General features: G+C 32.6%; 1 protein-coding gene across 9 annotated transcripts in view; it reads left to right on the plus strand.

The window, feature by feature from the left end:
* The window catches only part of LOC145268387 (solute carrier family 35 member E2A-like), a 176166-nt gene that overhangs the window by 118508 nt on the left and 33689 nt on the right, over positions 1-23969 (plus strand). For all 9 annotated transcript variants that reach the window (XM_080123943.1, XM_080123956.1, XM_080123947.1 and 6 more), the window contains one exon: positions 20197-20487. In XM_080123943.1, the coding sequence (XP_079980069.1) occupies positions 20197-20487 (291 nt within the window). The remainder of the gene's footprint in view (positions 1-20196; positions 20488-23969) is intronic.

A 23969-nucleotide genomic window follows, 5' to 3' on the forward strand; every position in this document is an offset into this window, starting at 1 on the left:
TAATTTATAATGCAAACAATAATAAAAAAAGATTTACTAACTAGTTGGGGTATGAAATATATTAAACAAAAAATGTTTGATGCTCAGCATGTCGATGTTTTATTTTTAAAACAAGCAAAAAAAAAAAAACAAAAACAAAAGAACGAAATAGGAAAGATTATTTCATACTCTGATCATAAGTGAGATTAGTGATTTTCCTGATTGGTTTCCTAATTTCATAAAATTACTCAGGAGTGGTACTGAACTTTTAAAGGATCCTGGGGCTTTAAAAAAAAAAGTTACCAAAATTAACGTTTAATAGAATTAAAATTTTCATCACTTTATTTGGTCAAAACTAAAAAATATGTAAATTAATACGTTGAAGAATATTTATTTCTAAAAAAACCCAAAAAAAAACAATGATAGTATTTTGAAGACTTAGTATTTTGGTTTTTAAACAGACTGTTTTAGTAGAACTACTTAGAAATCTGATTATCCAAGGTGTTTTATGATTGATGGGTATTCCTATTAGCATTTTTGTTTTCTCAAATATAAGAATATCAAGAATTCCATGAATGTATTTGAATACTTTCTCATCAGAACAGATGAAAAGTATATCGTAACTGATAACTATGATGACAAAATGTTATGATTGAAAAACAAAAACGGTTTCCCTGGTTCATTATCAATTTGGTTCAACATTGTTTTACATGCTGGCATGTGTTGGATGGCTTTTAAAAATTGATTTCTAAAGTAGCCTATCTCTGGTCAGGTCTTTATTTATCCCTCTTTCTCTCCAGTCTATTTTTGTCGCTTCCTTCCATGTTTTCCTTAGCTTTCCCATGCCAACCAACCCTGCTACCTGAACTTTTCTATGTTTACTAACTTAAGAATCTTAATTCATTCTTTCAACATGACCATACCAACAAAATCACCTGTTCTGCACACATTATCATACTGTTAAGATTTTATCTTTTGGGATTATCAAATCTAAGCTTGTCTTTATGGCTTTCATTTGATATCCATTGTATCTCGTATTTCTCTCCATGCAACGCATATCTTCAATACTCACTAACTAGGTTTCCTTTCCATATATGATTACACTCTGCACACATGCCTGATAGACTCTCCCTTTGGTCGATTCTAGTAATGCTCTGCTAATTGGTAATGGCAAAATCTCCTGAACTTTAACTCTTCCTTATGTTCCAATGGTCTCACCAAGGTAATAAAACTTGTAAACATCCTCAATAGCCTTGCTATTCAAATATACTTTCTTTACATCTGAGTTCTCATCCATTCCCATTGTCTTTCACTTCCACAAAGAATTCTATCACGAGGACATAGAATTTCAAAAGATACTTGCAACAAGTTAGGTTTCTTTTTTTTAAAAACAAACCTGAAAAACTTGCACTCCTCACCTGTGAAGTCATGGAAAACGACCTAAAAATGGAAACAATAGGACATCATACATTTTAACCTGGATTGGAATTGTGTCGGTGACCAAAACAATAAGGAAAAAGACAGTTGACAACAGCCAAGCAGTGAAGACATCGCTGCACCCACCTCAATGCCGACAACTTTGTCACTTTACTGCTGTCCGTTGATTTTGTAAATAAAGCAGAGTTGTTTGTTATTCATCGTCTGATGTCATATTGAATTAACGGCGTGTATATGATTTTGTATGCATTTGATAAAAGTGCAACCAGAAGTTATGTAGACGTTACAAGTTAGTGAGTATTGAGGATATGTGTTGCATGGAGAGAAATATGAGATAAAATGGATATCAAATGAAAGTCTTTAATACAAGCTTAGATTTGATGACCCCAGAAGATAAACCGAGAAGGTAACATGCTTGCCAGTCAGTTTGCTTCAAACTCTACATTGGACCCTGCAAACCACACCCTCCCCGACTTTTCTTTGCAGACAGGTGCCACAGTAGATGATCTGAAATCACTCCTTCTCAGGTGCATGAAATCATAAAAACCGTAGACACCTCAAAATTGCTTCTGTGGTATCAGTTTATAAGAATTCTGGTGAATGAACTAACCCATTAAATTATCACCCCATCAGCCTCCTCCCACCTTTTACCAAAATACTTGAGTCCATAATTAATCAAGCTCTAGTCCATCTCTTTACAGCTGCTAAACTTCTGACCGACCAACAATGTGGATTTAGGCAAGCCGGTTCTACAGCAGATATCTTAACTGTAATCTCTGAACGTATATACTATACACTGGACAAAGCAGGGGGGAGTAGAGCGATAGCCCTAGATATATTTAAGGCTTTTAACTAGATTTGGCACGATGATCTTAAGTAAATCAGATTGTACGGTATCACTGGACGAATACTTAACATAATTAAATCCTTAAATAAAAGAAGAATCCAGGTTGTCCTTGATGGTCGTACATCAAAACAATGATATGTGAGTGTACCTCAGGGGTCAATCCTTGGACCTTTATTATTCCTAATATTCATAAATGACCTCCCTGATAAAATTATCTCTGAGATGGATATATTTGCTGATGACACCATGCTCTATAACAGGCACGAGGGGAAAACAAACACATATCTAAGAAAATGGCAATCTGTAGTGGAATGGGGACAAAAATGGATGGTCACATTCAATGCTGCCAAGTCTAAGCTTGTTTCTTTCAATAATTACAAGAAACCTTCTCAACCACTAATAGCTATGGCTAAAGATACATTACCTTAATGTACTTTGTTCAAACTCGGCTTAACATTCACAGGGAACATGAGTCTGAACAGATACATTAAGGGCATTGCCAGGGCCGCTGTGAGGAAGGCGAGCTCTCTCTACCGTGCTAGAGTTACTTACACCTGAAAGTATCCTGTACCTCTACAAGGCAGCCATTCGCCCATGTATGGAGTATTGTTGTTACATTTGGGCTGAGGCATCTACTACTAGTCTCTTGCTCCTAGACAGGGTTCGAAAGAAGTCCCAACCTGATAGATCCTAAGCTTCAGCCTCTGTCCCATCAACGGAATGTTGCCTCCTCTGCCTGTTCTACAAGTATTTTAATGGTGGATGCTCTGATGAACTACATGCCCTTGTACCCCCTCGATGTAAATACCCTTGACAATCAGCAAAATCCCACCTCTACTCAGTAGAGATCCCTAGATGTAAGAGAGCCTTCTACTCTAATAGTTTCTTCCCCAGATTTGTTAGACTTTGGAATTCTCTTCCGAGTTTCTGCTTTCCCAACTGTACTGACATGCAGACGTTTAAGTGTAATGTGAACTAACATCTTACTGCTCAACTCCCTACATAATATCCCTGAAACTTATGGTTCTGTTAGTAACTCCCTACATCAAAGTGGCACTGTGCCTTATTTAGGGTGCAAATGGAATAAAAAAACAAACAAAAAAAAAACAACTATAACACAACAAAAAAAAACAAAACAACTATAACACAAACTCTCCGCTAGGCATGTTTTGTTGCATTCTTCATCATCACCCTGATAATTTCCTCTCCAAGATCATTGAACTAGCCCCTACTTAAGGTTGGAAAAGGTGATGCCGACGTTAGCTGAAAATCTGACTTGAAAGAGTAAAACCTGATACCGAGCTGATTCTGAGCCCTTGCCTATGAGGTTCGCCACTGGAAGTGTGATTGGCATCTGCTATTGCTGTAGACCATTATACCTGGTCAGTATTCATTCAGACACAACAAATTTTCTGGAACTGGTCCAACTATTCCAGAGTTAATGTCCAAACAAATACAAGTAGTAAGAAACTGAAAAAAATCTTGCCATTCAATAAGGTTTTTGCAACTGTCTAAAACTTGGAACTTTTGCTCAGATAACGCAGAAACATTATTAACACAACTTCTAAAAACATCCCTCCAACTGCACAAATATTTTCCTCATTTGTTCACATCTGTGTTTTTTCCACCTGTTTTACTGTTGCATCTTTTTTTTTAAAAATAGGTTGCTGTTGATACATGCAAATGACCATGACCTACAAAAACAATTCTGAGCATGCAACGTTTTGCCCCTGATTTAAATGGCAGCCTGACAAACCAAACATCACGGTCGCCTTAAATTCAATAAGTTTTATTCTCTCTTATCGCTAAGTAAATCGAAAAGATAAAGAAGCACTTCATTTACTTTAATAAAGATGAGAAATCTTCAGGAAGACAATCCAAAATATCAACTTTTTTTTTTTTCACTTCTGATAAGCATAATATATAATCATATCACAAGTTTAAGAGTTAACTTGATTGAATTGGTTATATAAAATAGTGTACATATATCAGTTTCTTTACAACCAGTCTTTATCTGTTGAAAATAGAGAAATGATTTTCATTAGAAAAAAAAATAAGATGTCGATTATATAAAAGAAATTTGTATTTTGTGTGCATTCAAACTAATCTTGGAAATCATACAAGATAGCTTTACAAAGCCTACACAGTAATGCTAATAGCTGTTTAAATTTTATAGGTCTTGGAACCCATGGATTTTATTTTAATGGTGTTTTCTGGGAGATTTTATGTGACCCTACCAAACTTATGTTCTGGTTTCTGTTTATGAAACGATACACAAGTCATTGAAGATGAGAAAAAACAAAGATTTAAAACCTAATAAAAAGTAGTTCTCTGTGAATCCATGACAAATAAAATCACTTTCAAGAACAGGGTATGTTCATAAAGAATCCACTCTGCCTCCAACATGACAGGTTTTTACTATAAAATCTGATATGAAAATCGTAACCAGAGACAACATACAAACTTACACATAGAGGTTACAAATGCTGAGGAAAGCTAGAGATGAGAAAGCTTTGTTTCCAACAAGTTAACACCAACTCTGTACCTTATCCAGTATAATTCATTTTTAATAAAATATTGAAAGTGTTTAACTGAATCTTATGTCAAATTGTTCAGTTACAAAAACATTTGTGGGTAGGTTGGGTCGATTGTCTGTATGGTTAACTTCAAATTGTGTGGAAATAAAAAAGAAAGAATAAAACAGTTAAATTCACTTGCTAACATTTCCTATTAAAAAAACAAAACTACTTTCACTGATTAACAGAGAATGCACATTCCTGGCTATCTCTTTGTTAGTATTGTAATGTATTGCTTTTTATACGAAATTGGCTTGTGTCCTTGGCATGTATGTATAAGATTTTACTACATTCTTTTAAGCTTTTATGCATAGCTATTAGCGTATCTGCTTATATATTCTGATTCTGCATAATCACAGTAAAGTTTATGGTTATTTTCACTGGGTAATCCTCTCTATTTATTAACCAATGAAATCACTGTTTGTTACAAATACGGAAAATGCAAATGGCATTCAAAATCTGTTTACTGAAAATAAAAGGTTTAGTACTTACTAAATCTTTTATATTATTTTTTTTAAATACTTCACTTAAGATGCTTTTATTATTATTAATAATTAACATTTTATTTCTTCTTATAACTAAACTTAAGCACTTATTTTAAGCTAACACGACTACTTGATGAAACCATTTATATTACAACTTTGGAGTAAACCCCCTCCCTCCAACACATACTAAATTGAAACCTTTATTCACAACTGTGCTTTATTTCATTTACAATATAAGCCCCCCCCCTCCAATAATATTTAAATAAACAGTTCAACGATTTTTACCTTATTAGTTGTACTTGGAAACCGTTAGTGCATCGTAAAAAAAAAAAAGTGTATGCACATTTCATTTCTAATCTTTAGGCTGGACAACTTGTAATCCAGAAAGCCTACATTTATTACATAGCAAAAGGAAACCATCTAACCTCAACAAAAATTGATCACATAATGTACTGTCAGGATTTATTGTACAGCTCGGCTTAACGTTAATTTTCTTACTGAGCCTAATATTTCAATGACTATTTTTTTCAACATCTACCATATTATTTAATTTAGACTTTGACTCTGTACATTTATGTCTATTTTTGGTCCCCGACAAAAGGAGGGTGGACCTGTAAATTTACCCTTGTTTGTCTATTTGTCTGTCCGCACTTTTCTCAATAACTATGCCTTGGAATTTTAAAAATTTTTTGCACAAACATTAAACATGATATGAGTAAAAAAAAAAAGTAAGAGAACAGATCTTCCAGGAAAACTCCAATTGCCCCCATAGGGATGCCTTTCAGGTTAAAATGGCTAAAATTGACACTTTTGTGCTTATTTAAAAAAACTGATGCCTTTTGATTTAAAAAAAAACAAACAAAAAACAAAACAAAAACACTGTTTGAAAAGTTGTAACTAACTGATTTCTATACAATTTTGTTTGTCTATACTTCGCGATAACTCTTGGGTGTCCACCAGGGGCTCTTTTAAGGCTAATTGTCCAAAATTTTTTGCATATGCCTATTTAGCAGTTTTGCATGGTGCTGAACTCAAATTTAAATATGTTAAGGCCTTGAGGACTTTTTGGACTAAGTGGGGGGGAGGGGGGGGCAAATGATGAACTTAGTTATTTCTTTTTTTTTTTTTTTTTTGCATCGTGTAGAACTCAAATTTACATATGTTAAGGCTTAAAACTGCATTGTTTGTTCATTTCACCAGGATTTGACGTCCCCTGGGGATTTTTTTGGGGCTAAATGGGAGAAGGGGGGGGCAAATGCTGAACTTATCTTGAGTGTTATCTGCACAGCGTTTGTCGATGTAATCTCTGACCTTTATGTGTACAAGTTGCCATGTTTTTTATGCCTCGTTCACTGCGCACTCATGGGGGACCATGCATGCTTCACTTGTTATTTTTAAAATTAAATTCAAAGTGCAATGCTAGGTAACTCTACTAGTAATAATATTTAATTTAAATTAACCATTGACAGGCAGGCATCCATTGTAGTTTTTCATTACATTGTTATAATTGGGCCAATTTCTATCAGGCATGAAGCTTGATTTTTGGAGCAGGTTTTCAAACCGCTAGCCTTCTTAATCTGAACTTGGACTATATTTCTCAAAATAAAATTTACTTTGCACAATGACATTTGTTTAATGAATGGAATAGAATTACTGCATTGTGCAACAGCTTAAAAATCAGGAAATAACTGCTTGTTCAATGAGAAAATAAGTTATTTTATATTTCCATTTTACTACTTTCTATATATATATATATATATATATATACACACACATTTTTTCCAATAATAATTGAAACATTTTTACTGTATAACAGTTCAGAATTTTTTAGATGAAGTATGGATTAATCTGACAATTGTTTTCATCTTGAGTGTTATCTGCACAGCGTTTCTGTCGATGTAACCTCTGACCTTCATGTGTACACGTTGCCATGTTTAGAAAAGGGGGTTAACTCTACACTTCTGATGTTTCATATTTCTGGTTCTAGTTGAAAGTAAATTTACGAAAAAAAAAATAAAGTCAAAATTATCAATTAAAATAGATGATATTTCTAAATTATTTACTATATATTCTGACTTTAAGTAAGCTACAAGAACTTTTTTAAGTTGAGTATTGTTATTACTTTGAAATTTCCAAATGTAAGGACATTGAACATTTAATTTAAATTTGTATTCAAACTTAAATAATATTCATATTATTTGGATTCATCGGACTACTGTTCTCATCTGGAGTGTGATTTTCACGTTTCAGTTGATGTAACCTCCGACCTCCTTCAGGTGTATTTTTTCCAACTTGGAAACTTTGATGGAATTTCGAACGGAACCCTTTATTTACTTCACAGGGGTAGCATGTTCTTGTTCCATCAGCCATGACTGGATAGAGATCCTAAGTAATTTGCAATTGTATTTTCCGGTCATCCACACTGAGAATTGAACATTTAGTCTTCAGGAGAATATCACTTAAAAAAAAAAATGCTCTATTTGTAATATCCAGCTTCACCAATTGTGTTAAGATTCTTTTAGGTATCTGAAAAAAATCTTTTTTTTTTTTTTCCTTTCTTATACCATTGATATGTTGTTAAATAGATACATACTAGATAGTTTTGACAGCCCGTTATCACTTTTTAGGTTCTCTACTTAAAATACTTGAAACAAAACTTAAATGATAAACGTTCTGTTTTTGTAAACACAAAATAAATGCTTTTGTATTTATTCAAATAGATAAAAAAATTTATATTTGGATTATTCAGACTAGTGTACTCCTCATTAATGTAATTCTCACAATGTTTTAACCAATGTAACTTCTGACCTTCTTCAAATGCTTCTTGTTGAACTCAAATCTATGCAAAATGTCGAGCAGAATTTTATTTAATCCATAGGGTTAGTTTGCTCTTGTTCTGTCAGATAACCTCTGTGGATTAAATAAAAGTTTCTGTTCAAAATTCAGACAGATTCCCAGAGTTTAAAGAGATAAACTTAAGATCCAGTTATATCAGCTGAAATGTTGTGAGAATAACACTAAAAATGAGAGTGGTTATTCAAATAATTCAAATTATCAATTATGATGAAAAAAAAAATTCTGCAACATAAATATTACATTTTGGTAATTTTAATACAGATTTGTTTTAAATATGACTGTAAAGAAAAAGAACTTAACGACTCAGTTCCTCCAAAGAGTAGGCTGGAAATGAACATGATAGTGTTACATTAACAAGTGTCCTGATTCTGACATAATAACCAAGAAGGAAAATCTGCCACCATTGGTATTTCTGAATTCTGCTGACTAACAAAACATTTGTCCACAAAATCAAACAATATTCACTAAAAGAACTGTTTTAAAATAAAAACAATAACAAAGTAAAGTTAATTAATAAAGGATTTTTTGAACAGCAATATGCAAATTAGTTAACTTTATTACTGAGCCCACATATACATAAATAGTATATAAAACAGGGTGCTGCTATTATGTAAAGTCGAATTAGCTCAAGGTGTTTTGATATTACTATTAGTGCAAGAAATTTATTTAAATATCTTATTTATACAAAATTGGATATGTGTGCATATATATATATTTATATATGTATAGTCTTGGAAGTTTTTAACCTTTAAATCTATACAAAAAATATTTTTTCTATCATTCGTTAGAAAACCATCTAGTCAGTAAGTCATTTAATCATCTGCAATCACTGCATCAACTTGCTCTCGAATTTACTATAATACCAATAATTTATTTTTCAAGGGATCATCAGTTGTTTACCATGAAACACTGTATATATATATATATATATATATATATATATATAAGCGAGATAAGACACTGATAGAATTCAGATGAAAAATTCTGATGTTACTAGAAGTAATACTTTTAAGGAGATCCTAGCTAAAAAGGAAAAGCTCAATATTTAAGAATAGAGCAATATATAAGTTTTGTGGTTAAATTTTAAATTCTGAAAAAAAAAAAAACAACATATAGAGACATATATTCGATTTAATTTATTGCTTGACAAAAGGAATATATATATAAGGGGTTATATTAATTTCCTTTGAGGAAATTAAAATAACCCCTTATATATATTCTTTTTGTCAAGCAATAAATTCTTAAATCGAGTATATGTCTCTATATGTTGTTTTTTCAGAATTTAAAATTTAACCACGAAACTTATATATATACAGGATTTATTCCTAAATTAATTAACCAATCATTTTGGAAGTAAAGTGAGTTATATTTAGTTAAATTTAGTTTTATGTAAAGGAGGATAAAGAGAGAGTGGAAACACTTCATTTAGATGACTGATTTGTGAAATTTTACCAATAAGTATTTGACATCAATAAATATTCCCTGATTTTTAGTATTGTAAGTGATTTTTAGGCAGTGTAATATCGGCACAGTCTCCCATTTTGAAAAATCAAATATTTCAAATTTGTATTAAATTTTGTCTATAGTCAAGGCTAGGACAACAGCATATTCTTTTCATTGTTTTGATTCTCGTGTGTACCTGTTGATATCTTATATGCTTTTATATAGAGTAATGTGGTTCTCGGTTGATTAACTGTGTCGGATATATACTGGAAAGTCAAAACAATGAAAAGAATATTCTGTTGTCATAGCCTTAGTCATGACTCATGAGACGCTAATCAATACTTTCTGAATTTCAATTTTTTTAAATCTCTGAAGCCTTACCCTTTTATAGAATAAAGATTATATAATGAATTCTGACATAAGGTTTGGTATCATATTTAAATTTTTGTAGGGGGGATCAAAGTAGTTCAAAGCTGTTTTACATATCTTGGGATGGGTATTCTCCTCATATTATAAAGTAGCAAGACCCATGGAAATTCCACAATTATGTGTGTTGTATATTATTACTATGCTTAAAAATATTTTCATTCTGTGAGGATCTAGTGTGAACATGGACTCCACAATATTATTGTAGCACTTTTGTTCAAACTGAAACATAAGTACTCTGGTTAATGTAGTTTCAGAGTATCTCTGATTAAGTGGGAGAGATCTATATCCAAAATCAATGTAGTAGTTTGTGATATGGCCACCACGAATGCAAACCCACAATATTGTTGTACTATCTTTGACTAAGAAAGTGTATTTTAATTAGTTTCACGTTTGACAAAACAGACAAATTAAATTTAAAAAATTTACTTTTTTACATTGCATTTTCGGTGATAGGGCTATCCCATGTTTTTAAGAAATACTGAGGATGATAACATGTATGAACATGAAATGAATATATTATTATACAGATTGACAAATAAATTTAAATAGGAAATCTTTGAGGAATATATAGCAAAATTCTAACTGTGATACTCGCTGTGACTGTAATTTTAGTGTGATTGTAATTTTCATGTTTTGGTCGATGTAATGTAACCCAGACCTTCTTCAGGCGTATCTTGTCGAACTTGGGAATGTTTCTGTCAAACTTTGGAATTTGGAACCCTTTTTTACTCAAGTAATTAATATCAGCGATAGTAGCTGTTGCTGTGGATCGTTTTTAGATACTTTTTAAAAATAGAACGATTTTTTCCATGTATCATGATTTTAAATTGCTCAGTACCACAAGATGAAGCCAGTTACATTTTTATTTTATTTTCGTCTGTCTGCACTTTTCTCAATAACTACACCCTAGATTTTTTGAAATTGTGCACAAACATTAAACATATGAGTAAAATAAGTAACATCCAAGAAAACTTCCCCCCCCCCCCCCAAGGTGTGCCTTTCGGGGTAAGATGGTTAAAATTGACATTTTGTGCTTATTAAAAAAAATTGATTCCTTGGATTTTTATAAAACTTTCTGAATAATTATAACTAAATTATTTCTATATAATTTTGTTTGTCTGTATTTCATGATAACTCTTGGGTGTCCTCCAGGGGCTCTTTTAGGGTTAATAAACACTCCATTTTTGGGACCATTTTACCATATTTGTCCAAATTTTTCTGTGTATGTCTATTTAGCAGTTTTACATGATGCTGAACTCAAATTTAAATATGTTAAGGCCTTGGACTTTTGGGGCTAAATGTGTGTGTGGGGAGGGAGTCAATGATGTACTTAGTCATTTCTTTTTTTGCATGGTGCAGAACTCAAATTTACATATGTTAAGGCCTAAAACTGTACCATTTGTTCATTTTTACCAGGATTTGACGGTCAAATGGGAGGGGGGGGGAAATGCTGAACTTAGTCATTTTTTTTATGCCTCATTCACTGTGTACTCACGGGGGACCATGCATGCTTAACTTGTTTTATTTGACAGAGATGAGCTCATTTTGCATTTTGATATTTTCTTCTATGCAGTATTTTTGTCGATTGTAAAATGTTTGAGATCACTCAGATGCTGAGAACAGATACTAAATTTTGAAAAACTTCTGAAAAATACAAAAATAAATTAGGTACTAAATCATTCTAAAGTGTTGGAGGGGGTTTATTGTTATCCTTGTCACTGTACCTTATATATGTCTAGAATCTTCAATCACTATAATACAATATTCACTCTAGGGGTTGTCCTACTTAATAAAACGATTTAAAAAAAAAAAAAAAAAAAAAAATTATTGCTAGTCATTTTTAAATGAAAAAAAAAAATGATTTAATCTATTGTATTATCTATTATATTTTAGTGGGCATGGGTAGTGTAATATTGGCTCTGTTGTCCTAAGACCATCTACCCAAGGATTATGTCCTCTTTTTAAGGGAGTGAGGTAATCTTCCTGGGTATTGCTTCTACTTCGGGGGGAAAGAGTAATGTAATATCTGTTCAGGTGTCATGAGGCTGTATTCCCAAGTGTTACCTTCGCTATTTTATATATTTTTTATGTGTGGGAGGTCAGTGTTGTATATATTGTTTCCATGATATCATACTTACAGGCATTACCTTTTATAAGTGGGGAGGGGGGGTCGGTTCTCCCAGGTATTACCTCTATTTAATGGGGCAGTATAGTCTATGTTCATTTCTCATGTTACCAACCTTCCGTGATTATCTTTTCTGTTTGTGAAGGAAGTGTACTATGTTATGTTATATCATCTTTCAAGCCACTAACTCCTCCGTTTGGTGGGGGTGGTGTTCATCGTGATGTTCTCTGCTATTACCTATGCCTTTGGGGGTCAGTGTAGAATGTTTGTTCAGCATGATATAATCTTCCCAGATGAGCAAAAATATGCCCTGAAGCCAGCATACTTTTGCTAGCTTAGTAATTTTTTTTTTTTTTTTTTTTTTTCTGTGACCGTTTGTGGACCCACATTTTTCAAATTTGACCTTGTGACTCCTGAAAATACCCCCCACTCCAACCTTTAGAAAATATTTAGTTGAAAATATTCCACTGAATAGTAATGGGGACAAAAAAGTGTAAAATCTGTTTTATCAGTTTTAGATTCAGGATTTGTGATCTAAAGATTTAACACCTGGTGGATTCACATTAGATGGGAAAAGGAAAATTACTAGTGCTATTGTACATTTCAATAAAATAAGTATCTCCTACTGAACAATAATATTATTAGCTGCTATTTAATCTGAATTTTATTAACAAGAACACAAATCAATTATGTATACCTCTGCTTAACATGAAGATAGGCCCAAGTATTATCTTATTTCTCTATGTTGTAAAATTCCTGAAGTTAGAAACGTTGATAACTAAAAACTATTCATCTGATCAGGTTGAAATTTTCTATGGTTATTATTATTATGTTATTATTATTGTTATTATTATGCTATGTTATTAAAAAAACGTCAGATCTATGCATTAAAATTTTGATTATGATCAAATTTTTAAGGTCGAACTAATGTAAGATGTAAAACTTCATTAGCTACAATATGGGCCAAGTAACAAGTCTCTATGATAGATAGAAGAAAAACCTTTTAATCTGAATTTCCCCAAATCAAATCAGTTCTAAGTTAGACCATGGCTGATATATTTTAACCAAGTTTGGTGATGATTGATCATGTGATCGGGACACTGGGCTGTACACAAACATAATGACAAAACAAACAAAAACCACAAAACAATTCTAACTAAAATATAATCCCCTTAGTAGATCTATTTAGCATTGGCTACCAGTTTTTTTTTTTTTTTATAACCAAATTATTTAGTTAAATTTAATGATATCATTTGGTCATAACAAATTGTAATAAAAATTAACATTGTTGTTAATCTATTTATAAAAATGTATGTAAATAACTGTTAGAAGTTTCCATCTATTAATCTGAGGATGTGCTAAGAATTCTAAAGCCAGGAATTATATTTTATTTGACAGATGAGCTCATTGATTAAGGGAAAGAAACACAGAGTATAACAAAAGATGAGAGCTCGGAGAGTAACTGGAGAGACTGAAACTAAATATACTTACAGTATCGATAACTTATATAACAAAAACCTTCAGAATCAAATGAAAAATAAAATTTTGAATCTCTTTTGTACAAAATGGAGTATTCCAAAGTGAAGTGACACTAACATACAAACTCAAGGTTCTATGGACAAGTTTATCTTTAGTTGACCTTTGACAATTATTTTTGTTTACTAGCCAAATGGAAAAGTTACTAGTCAAACCTATGTGATTTTTGGTTTATGATATCTTCATTCCAGGGCAAGTACGTACGCCATAAAGATTTTTTTAGTATTTTCTTTTTTTTTTAATAAATGTAATTCTAAATTAACTATACACCAAATTTTATGCCGAGACTTGAAGCGATGAACATTTGAAATACTTCAGATGTTTCTAAACAGCCTTTGTGAAAAAAAAAATATAGTTCTGTTAAAATCCTTAATTGTTTAAATAATTTGACTTTGTTCGTTTTATTAAAACAAATAAAAGTTGAAAAGACAATGGAAAGATTGTTGGTGAAAAAAACACAATCGCCACAAGATAAGCATTTTATTATTTCCAGTCGCCACTTGGAAAAATCACTTGCAAATGCTACTGTTCCACTTGCAACAAAAAGCCCTGAATCTAGGAAAGATCTTTTTAAATGAAACAACTACTATACACTTTCAATGGAGATGTCTGAGAGCATCATCAGTTATGCATTTTTCTGAGATCTTTGGGAAGTTTCTGAGCTTCAACATAATCTGCTTGCCAAGCTGACCCTAGCAGATGATCGGTCTTGTATACAGCCTCTATTTTGAAAACGCAAAATACTTGCTTTTATATATGACAGATAAGGACCTGGGCAGATCTTGATTAGTATAGAAGTCAATTTCTACAAACCGTCCAACATATGCTAGTATGTAAATCTGGTATTAAACTGAATATGATGATGAACATTGCCTCGCATTTGAGAAGACTTCTCCTTTGATCGGTAAGCTCATCAAAGCTTACAGTAGAAAAAAAACCCCTCCTTTTACTCATGAATTATTTGGGGCAGCTGTTTGTTAACAATATTATTTTGAAGTAGTTGTTTGTTAACAATATTATTTTGAAGTAGTTGTTTGTTAACAATATTATTTTGAAGTAGTTGTTTGTTAACAATATTATTTTGAAGTAGTTGTTTGTTAACAATATTATTTTGAAGTAGTTGTTTGTTAACAATATTATTTTGAAATAGGTGTTTGTTAACAATATTATTTTGAAATAGGTGTTTGTTAACAATATTATTTTGAAATAGTTGTGAACAATATTTTAGGCTAACAATATTATTTTAGGATAGTTCTTTGTTAACAGTAAAACTATTTTGGGATAGTTGTTTGTTAAAATATTAACTGTTTAGTAAGAATATCAATTTGGGACAGCTGTTTTGTAACAAATATTTTGAAACAGTTGTTTAGTAAAAAATATTATTTTGGGAGAGCTATTTAGTAACAAATAGTATTATTCTGGGACAGCTGTTTAGTAATAAATAATATTTCAGATAGCTGTTTAGCAACGGATAATATTATTTTATGACCTCTGTTTATAACTAAATGTGATGCCACCCACTCATGTATAAAGACCGTTTTCTGTTATGTATATAGTTGTGTATTTTAATCAGTGTTTATTAACTTTTACTTTTTAAGGTTAATGCAAAAGTTAAAAAAAACAAACAAACAAATAAACCGAGAAATTTTTTTACTTTCATGAATGAAAAAAGTTCATTGAAAGTAGTTCAAATATATAAATTGCAAAAACCAATGAACTGTTAAAGAAAAACAATCAGTAGATCTTCAGAATTTGAAAAATTTGAATAGTGTGTGCAATTAGTATGTGCAAAATTCTCTTATTTTTTGTTTAATGTAAATTTGGTCGTGGATACACCAAATCATCATCACTATAGCTTGTTTAGATTTTAGTATGTCACTTCGACATGTTCAATTTGCAACTTTTTATTCAAAACAAATATTTAAAAGTTTTGTATTAAAATATTACATATATTTGCATATTATATGTAAAAATAATTCTGAAACTATTGCTGATATGAAGCTTAATACATTGACTTTCCTTATCAAATTTAGAAATATTCTTTGTCAACTTGGATTTCTTGCAACTCTGCTAGTAATAGTCACAGAGATATAAATCAAATTTTGGCAGAACTAGTCATCTAAGTTTAAATAGACTGTTAAAATTAACCCTACACATTTTTGAAATGTAACGGATGGAATTTTAAAAATGCCCCCCTTCCCTCTGAAGTTTCCAATTCTATTGTTAGTTTTGGCCATTTATTTTTCATTTTGAATTTGAATTATAAAAATATCCAACATTTAAAGGTATATGGAATCCGCATCATTGGAATGCTCATTTTCTTTTTCCATCCATATAATTGTTTTAAAAATTCACAAGTAAAAGATGACTTGTTTAGGTGTGAAATTTTCCCAATATCAATAAAATGTCAGCTTATAATTATACAGAAAATGTCTAAAATGTACGGGATCTTACAAAAAATGAAAATTCTGTCAATCTTGTTTAATTGGTGGCTAATGGTTATGGATCAAATTCAGTTCAAATCGGATATATTTCAATTTTCAAATGGGATCTTTTACCCATATGCCCCTCTAAAACCATTTAGAATACTTCAGATAAACTGAAATTTGCAATATTGATTAATTACTATCTAATACTTTTTGTAAAATATTTCATAAAACCTGAGGAATTTGAATTTTCATGAAGGCCTTGTACCCTGTTTTTACTTACTTTGCATAAAACTAGATACGGGCAAAAATAGGTGGGCAAAAATAGAGGGACCTAGTTTTGAAAGCCAATTTATCATAATTTTTTTTGTAGGTTTCCGACTACTTTTTGATTGCATTTGAAAGATTAGAGACTAAATTTAATTTCCTAATGGAAAAAAATATTTGTACATGTGAAAAAAAAAAAAAAAAAAAGTTATCAAAATTTTTTCATGACGAGCTAACCAATTCAGCTAAATTTTGAAGTAACAAATTCATTGTAAAAATCCTTTAAAAGATAGATTAGTTTTCTGGGTCTATTTCAAAGATAATTAGTAAAGTCCTAAGATATTGAATTAAATAAAAAAAAAACACCTTGTTTATACAAAATACAGCTTAATTAGTCCTTAAAAAGCAAGTAATTATGTCGTTCGGCAAAATGCAACCGATAAAGGTTTGTAAACACGAATATACGTAAACCCAAAATTTCAGCCAATCAAAACGTTGTTTCAAAATGAAGTCATGATAGTAAAAGGAGGTCCCTTTTTGTGATAGTTTGAGGCTATTTACAACTAAACGGCAAATCTGCCGTGCTGTCTCTTTCAAAACATTGAGGCCCATGATTAGTTATGTTTGCAAAACTTTCGGGGCTGCGAGGTAACATTGTTTTCATTTGTGAGCGAAGTTTATTTATGTATAAAACAGCCTAACTACGTAAAGTCCATGAAAAATTTGATAAATACTTAACCCTTAGAGAAAAAAGATTTGTACTTCTACACTTTATCGCCGAAACTGGAGATGCCATTTTATTTCACACACCTGCTGTTAAAATGCAAGGGAGAAATCAGTATTTTAAACTATGGCCAAAGTTAGAAATAAATAACAAAAATATGAAACTAGATAAACTTCCGGAAAGAACTACGAAAAAAAGTGAATAAAGAAAGTGAAAGAGAACATATATATGTATCCATAATTGTTTAATTGGAAATGTTTCGATTTAATTAATGAAAACGAGAAAGTTTTTCATGAAATATATATTTTTTGGTATTTCTACGCCGAAACTGGAAATACCATTTTATTTCACGCACCTGCCATTAAAATGCAAGGGAGAAATCTGTATTTTAAACTATCACCGAAGTTAGAAATAAATAAATAAAAAAAAAAATTAAACTAAATAAAACCAAAACATTTATTGTATAAAAATTTATCAAAATATAATTGTAAAAATATTTATTGAAATGTTTGCGTAAGAAAATATAATTTTAATAAAACAATTGGTACTTATTTTTATACAATAAATGTTTTGGTTTTCAAATGGCGCTCGCCCAGTTTAAACAATTATGAATATGTCATTTCATTTTCTGTTTAAAAAAAAAAAAAATGTTCATTTTCTTTCTTTCTTTCTTTTTCTTTTTTTTTTTTTTTTTTTTTTTTTTTTTTTGTCTTGCGTGGTTTTTAATGCTTTTTCATTTGATGTAAAAATAAAGTTTTCACGAGCGGTTTGCAAAAACATAAGCACCAAATACATTGTTTTTCGTTCTTTTTTTGGGGGGAGGGGGTATTCCATTAACAGGTATTTCTGCAATTTAATTAACCGTTTTTCCGTAAGTAACACACCGACGTTTATCATTTCACAAAACTTTTGTTTACATTGGGGAGGGCGGAAGGAGGTGCTGCATTTTTTCTTTAACTTTCTTTTTAAAAAAATTGTTATGCGATGTGATAAGACACTTCACTACGCCAATTCGCACATGAACGTATCATGTAAGAAAAACACTACCGGAGGCAGTGAAATGGCACAAAATAGTCCCAAGGTCTAAGGGTTCGTACCATGCAAACGGTAAATTTGCAGCGGGTTTGATTATCAGATTCGTTGTCAGCAACCTCGAATACCCTAAAAAAAAAAAAAAAAAATTAGAGTGATCAGTGTTCTGTTGTAGCGTAAGATAACATTTACCCAACCAATTTATTTAAATTAAAAAAAATGACACTATTGTTAAAAATATTTTTAAAAAAGTCAAATAATAGGAATAATTTGAGATGATTGAATATAAAAGGCTAAAAATTTAATCAAAGATGTAGTTATTTTTAAATTTCATTTAGAAATAAGAATATTCTAGAAAGTGGAATAAAAATCAGTTAGCGATTGAAGCTGCAAAGAACATGCTAAATTTTAAAGAGTTATCGAAGATAAAGAGAAAATAAAACAAAAAAAAAATGAATATCAAAAGATAAACAAAACATGTTTATTCCCCTTGAAATTTGATGTTATTGTATTTTTGTTGAATTAATCATGACTTTTTCTTTATATTTTTTAATATATAAAATAACTCCTGAAATTGATTATTAATTTCATGGTGCATGTTTAATTCATGATTAAAATATTTGTTTTAACTTTTATCTTCAATGAAAGAAATTTTACGAAAAAATCAAATTGTTTTCGAAATTCCCTTAATTGTATTTCCACTTTTTTGCTGTACCAAATTTTTTTTTTTACACAAAACTTTCGATTATATAATCGTATATTTCAAAACAACAATTCCAATCGGAACAACATTTTCCTGGAATCGGAAAAAATTTAACGAATCATCCCAACACTACTCTTAACAGAATGCAGATGGGCGTGTACATCAGGTTGTGTTTATGTTTTTTCAGTGATGTTGGGTCTCTGCTCCTTTGATGGTGAATCCATTTATTTTCTCAAATCTAGAAGGAAAACTCTGTTCCAATGCAAAGACATGCTTGCTAAGAAGATGCAGTGGAAATCCATGCAAAGACATGCTTGCTAAGAAGATGCAGTGGAAATCCATGCAAAGACATGCTTGCTAAGAAGATGCAGTGGAAATCCATGCAAAGACATGCTTGCTAAGAAGATGCAGTGGAAATCCATGCAAAGACATGCTTGCTAAGAAGATGCAGTGGAAATCCATTGTGGTCACATCACCAAATTCTAAATGTAATGTATATGATGATAAAAAAAAAAATGGGGTTGCTGAAACGGTTTACAAACTAATAATTAGGGGTCTCTTTCTCGGGAATGGAAGCCCCCCCCCCCCTCCTGATTTAAAAAGAAAAATCCAGAAAGCAGATTTCCACTTTAATCCCTAGAGCCTCCCTTGAATGTGAGTTTTCTACTTCTTGATCTATCCTCCTTTCCCTTTAAAAATAAGAAAAACTGATTGCTGCCAATTTGCTAGAGCCTTACCTTCAATTTTTCGTCAGTATTTGGTTAGATTTTATTATTTCTCCTCATTTTTTCTTCCTCTTTCTCTCTCTCACTTTCTCTTTCTTTCTCTCTGCATCTTCCATTTTCCATCTTTTCTTCTCTTATGGTAATTTTCTTTGAAAACTGAAAATGCTAATTTTGCCAAAAAGGCTTTCAAATGATTCATGATGGGGTAAGGGCGTTAGAGAACTTTTGTTTCATCAAGGAATGACTTCCTGTATGTATGTGTATTTCGGATCTTTTTCTTAATTTTGACTTAAATGTGTAAACACACACACACACAAGGCTGTGGCTCTCCAGGTTGGGAAATTCATCTCTATTTCAGCTTTTATTTTTGATTACTTATGTTTCCTATCAGCTTTAGATTAACCCAAACCAAATTGGCATTAATGATATCATTCTCTTGATAAGATGGTAAAGAAAGAAAAAAACATTTAAAACAAAAAAACATTAAATTTTTTTTTTTTTTTATTATTAATTTCGAAGTATATTTAGGTATTTTCAATTTTGGAATGCTCATCTAATTTTCAAACCTGTTTTTCTTCCACTCATTTAGTATTTTTACTTTTCTAGACCATCCTGTATGGAGAGCTAATATGCCCAGCGGAGACGAGCATGCTCACCATTCTCAGACATTCAGGAATTCCTTTGTGATACCTAACCTCTCCCCAATTTCAACATTTCCATCTTCGCGGATGACTCGCCCACCTTCCATATCAACACGAGAGGAATCGCCTGAAAAGGCCGGACTCTTAAATCTCCGGGCCTTTATCTTTCTCCTCCTTTGGTACTTCTTCAGTTTCTGTACTTTGTTTTTAAACAAGTACATCCTCTCCTCTCTGCATGGCGATCCTACTTTATTGGGTGAGTATCAGTTGTTTTTTTTTTTCTTTCTGTTGAAAAAAAAATTTTTTTTTTTTTTTCATGTTCAAGTGGTGAACTCCATGTAAAAAAAAAAAAAAAAAAAATCTCTGGCAACGTTGGGGGGGGGGGGTTCTCCTTGCTAGCGAGGGTATATAACCGATGTAATCATCACAAAATGAAAAATAATCTTTGTTTAAATCTGAATGAAAGCACAAATAACAGATCAATAAATATTTATGATCAGTGTATTTGATAAAATGTTTCCTTCCTCATGTAAACGTAGACATAGGGAGTCATTCTGGGATCAGCCTTTGTAAGAAAAGCAATGTCAAAAGATGATCAGCCTCCATGAATGGATATGGTATGGATATCATCTTTGACAGCTCTCTCGAGCGATCAACCTGTAGGTAGTCAAATGGTGATCACAAACAAAATCCCAGAATCATTCAGGGATAAAGATTCCAAGAGATGGGTAAAGGAGTCTGTCAGTCGGCCCTCTGGAGAAGAAAGAAAAGTGGGAACTGAACGTGTGAGACAGGCAGTTGATTTTCAGAAAACTATTGAAGGGTTGAGTAGAGGACTGTTGGCTTAAGGACTGTCAATGAGACTTGTGTATTTCAGTCTGGTCAGGCAAAGCTCTTCTCCTGCACAAGTCTTCCATTTATAACCATGTGAAAGCAGATACCACTTGTAATATAAAAAAAATAAAGATTATTTGTTTATAAACTGGACTTGTGGTTTTACTCGGAGAATATTTGCTTTGTTGCAGCACTGAAAAACTTGAACAGCAACATTAGATTGGCACAATTGGTGTAACAATCTCTATTCAACACAAAATCAGAAGTATTTCTATTAAGCTTTTTTCTTTTTTTTTATTCAATTTTCACCCCAAACAAGGCACAGTGCCACTTTGAAGCAGGGGGCTACTATCAGGTACTTAATTAGCAGGGTCATTATGAAGAGAGATGAGTAGAAAGATGTTTGTTAACATTACACTTGAACTTCTGCATATCAGTGCAGTTGGGAAAGCAGAATCCCGGAAGGGAGTTCCAAAGACCCGCAGTTCTGGGGAAGAAACTATTGAAGTAAAAGGCTTTCTTGCACCTAGGGATCTCTACTGTAAAGGGATAAGACTTAGTAGCTTGTCGGGTTTGTCACGTCGGGGAGGTACAAGTGTTCGCAGTTCGTCAGAGCATTCACCATTAAAGTATTTGTAGAACAGGCAGAGGGATGCAACATCTCGTCAATGGGACAGAGGCTGAAGCCTAGATGACAGTTCAGGACCTATCAGGTTGGCGACTCTCTTTTGAACCCTGTCCAGGAGCGAGAGACAAGCAGCAGATGCACTAGCCCAGATGTGACAACATTACTCCATACATGGGCGAATGGTGGCCTTATAGAGGTATAGGATACTGTCAGGCGTAAGTAGTTTTCTAGCACGGTAGAGGGAGCCAACCTTCCTTGCAGCAGCCTTGGCAATGCTCTCAATGTATCTATTCCAGTTCATATTCCCTGTAAACGTTAGGCCGAGGAGTTTAAAATAAGTACTTTCAGGCAATGTGTTCTTGGCCATTGCTATTGGTGGTAGAGAAGGTTTCTTGTAGTTATTGAAGGAAACAAGCTTAGTCTTAGCAGCATTGAATGTGACCATCCATTTTTGTCCCCATTCCACTACAGATTGGAAGTCATCCTCTAGTGTTTCTGCCATTTCCTTGGATATGTGTTCATTTGTTTTCCCCTCATATCTGTTATAGAGAGTGGTGTCATCGGCAAATATACCCATCTCCGAAACAATTTTATTAGGGAGGTCATTTATGAATATCAGGAATAATAGAGGTCCAAGGATAGACCCCTGAGGTACTCCCGCATTTATGTCATATTGTTTGTCAGGAGTTTAGCAGCTGTTAGGTGCTGGACTAGGGCTTGATTAACTAAGGACTCAAATATTTTGGTGAAAAGCGGGAGGAAGCTAATGGGGCGATAATTTAGTGGGTCAGTTCTTTCACCAGAATTCTTGAAGACTGGTACCACAGAGGCGGTTTTCCAGCAGTCGGGAAAGCAAGATTCGTTAAGGCATTTATTGTAAAGTTTGGAGAGAACTGGAGCAACCTCGGCAGAGCATTTTTTTAATAGCACAGCCGGGATGAGATCTGGTCCACATGCTTTTGAGGTGTCTAGATTTTTTATAATAGCATATACCTGAGAAGGGATGATTTTCAAATCGTCTAGTGTGGCGTCTGTTCGCAGAAGAAAATCAGGGAGGGAGTGGTGTACAGAGTTCAGTGTGGAGTTTGAGTCAAACCGACTGGCAAGCAGATTAGTCTTGTCAGTTGCTGTGCAAGCAACCTCATGATTGTTTGATAGTGGAGGAATAGTTGACTGTCCATTATTTACAACGCTGTTGTAGATTTTCCAAAAATCCCGGGTTCCTAATTTCTTTGCTTCGATGTGTTTTCTGGTGGTTTCAGAGTAGTCTGTCTTAGCTGTCTCTATCACTCTCTTACAATTATTTCTAGCTTCTATAAACTTCTGTTTATTTGAGCTGGAAGAGTAAAGATATTTTGCCATGGGGCATCTCTAATGAGTTCCCTGATGGCTTCCCAATCAGCCTTTTTGTAATACCTCGTTGTTTTGAGTAGTGGGTCTTCAATTTTAGGGCGAGAATTTAGGCTGATTTCATTATCACAGCGTGATCAGCATTCCCGAGTGGGCTGTGGGCATTTGTTGTACAGTCATCGGGAACCGTTGTCAGAAAGAGATCTAGAAGTGAGGCATGTTGATCTTGCTGGTCTGGGAAACGTGTCGGAAATGTAACCAACTGAGATAGGGAATAGGATATAGAGAAGCTATGTGTTGTGCTACCAGCTACGTCTGTGTGATTAGAGAATCCTAGCCAGTTACTGTGGTGGACATTGAAGTCACCAAATACATGTATTTGTGTGCTAGTATCGAGGGAGAGTGCTATATCTATGCTGTCTAAGCTTAAATATCATCTGTTATTTAATTAGTGAGGTGGACTTTTTTTGGGTACCCCTCCCCACTCTAACTTAAAAACTTAACCATAAGTTTTATCTATGGTGTCTATAATTCTCATACCTTACATTAGAAATGATTCACCATCAAGGATTGCAACTCTTGGGGGGGGGGGGTAACGTCATTGGTGGGGATTCTATGTATAGAAGCAAATAAACACTGAAGAGAAAAAACTAGCACTATAAAATTATTCTGTCTATTGAACCTTGCATACAACTGTATTAAACACGGTAGAAAAACCTTTTGTAATTAACAAAAATAATCTCATTAAACCATTCAGTATCCATATCTGGGAATGTAGCAGTGAAATGGAAATGGACTCTTAGTCACATATCCAATCAATCAAGTTCAAATTGAAACAATCGGCTTTTATAGTTAAAACAGTTTTGCATAAGTTTTGTATCATTTTTATGTTGCTGTACAAAGATTAAAATCATTATATAATGTCA

This window comes from Euprymna scolopes, chromosome 4 (assembly GCF_053919585.1).
Source record: "Euprymna scolopes isolate OS-2025 chromosome 4, ASM5391958v1, whole genome shotgun sequence".
In the NCBI taxonomy this organism is placed as follows: domain Eukaryota; kingdom Metazoa; phylum Mollusca; class Cephalopoda; order Sepiida; family Sepiolidae; genus Euprymna; species Euprymna scolopes.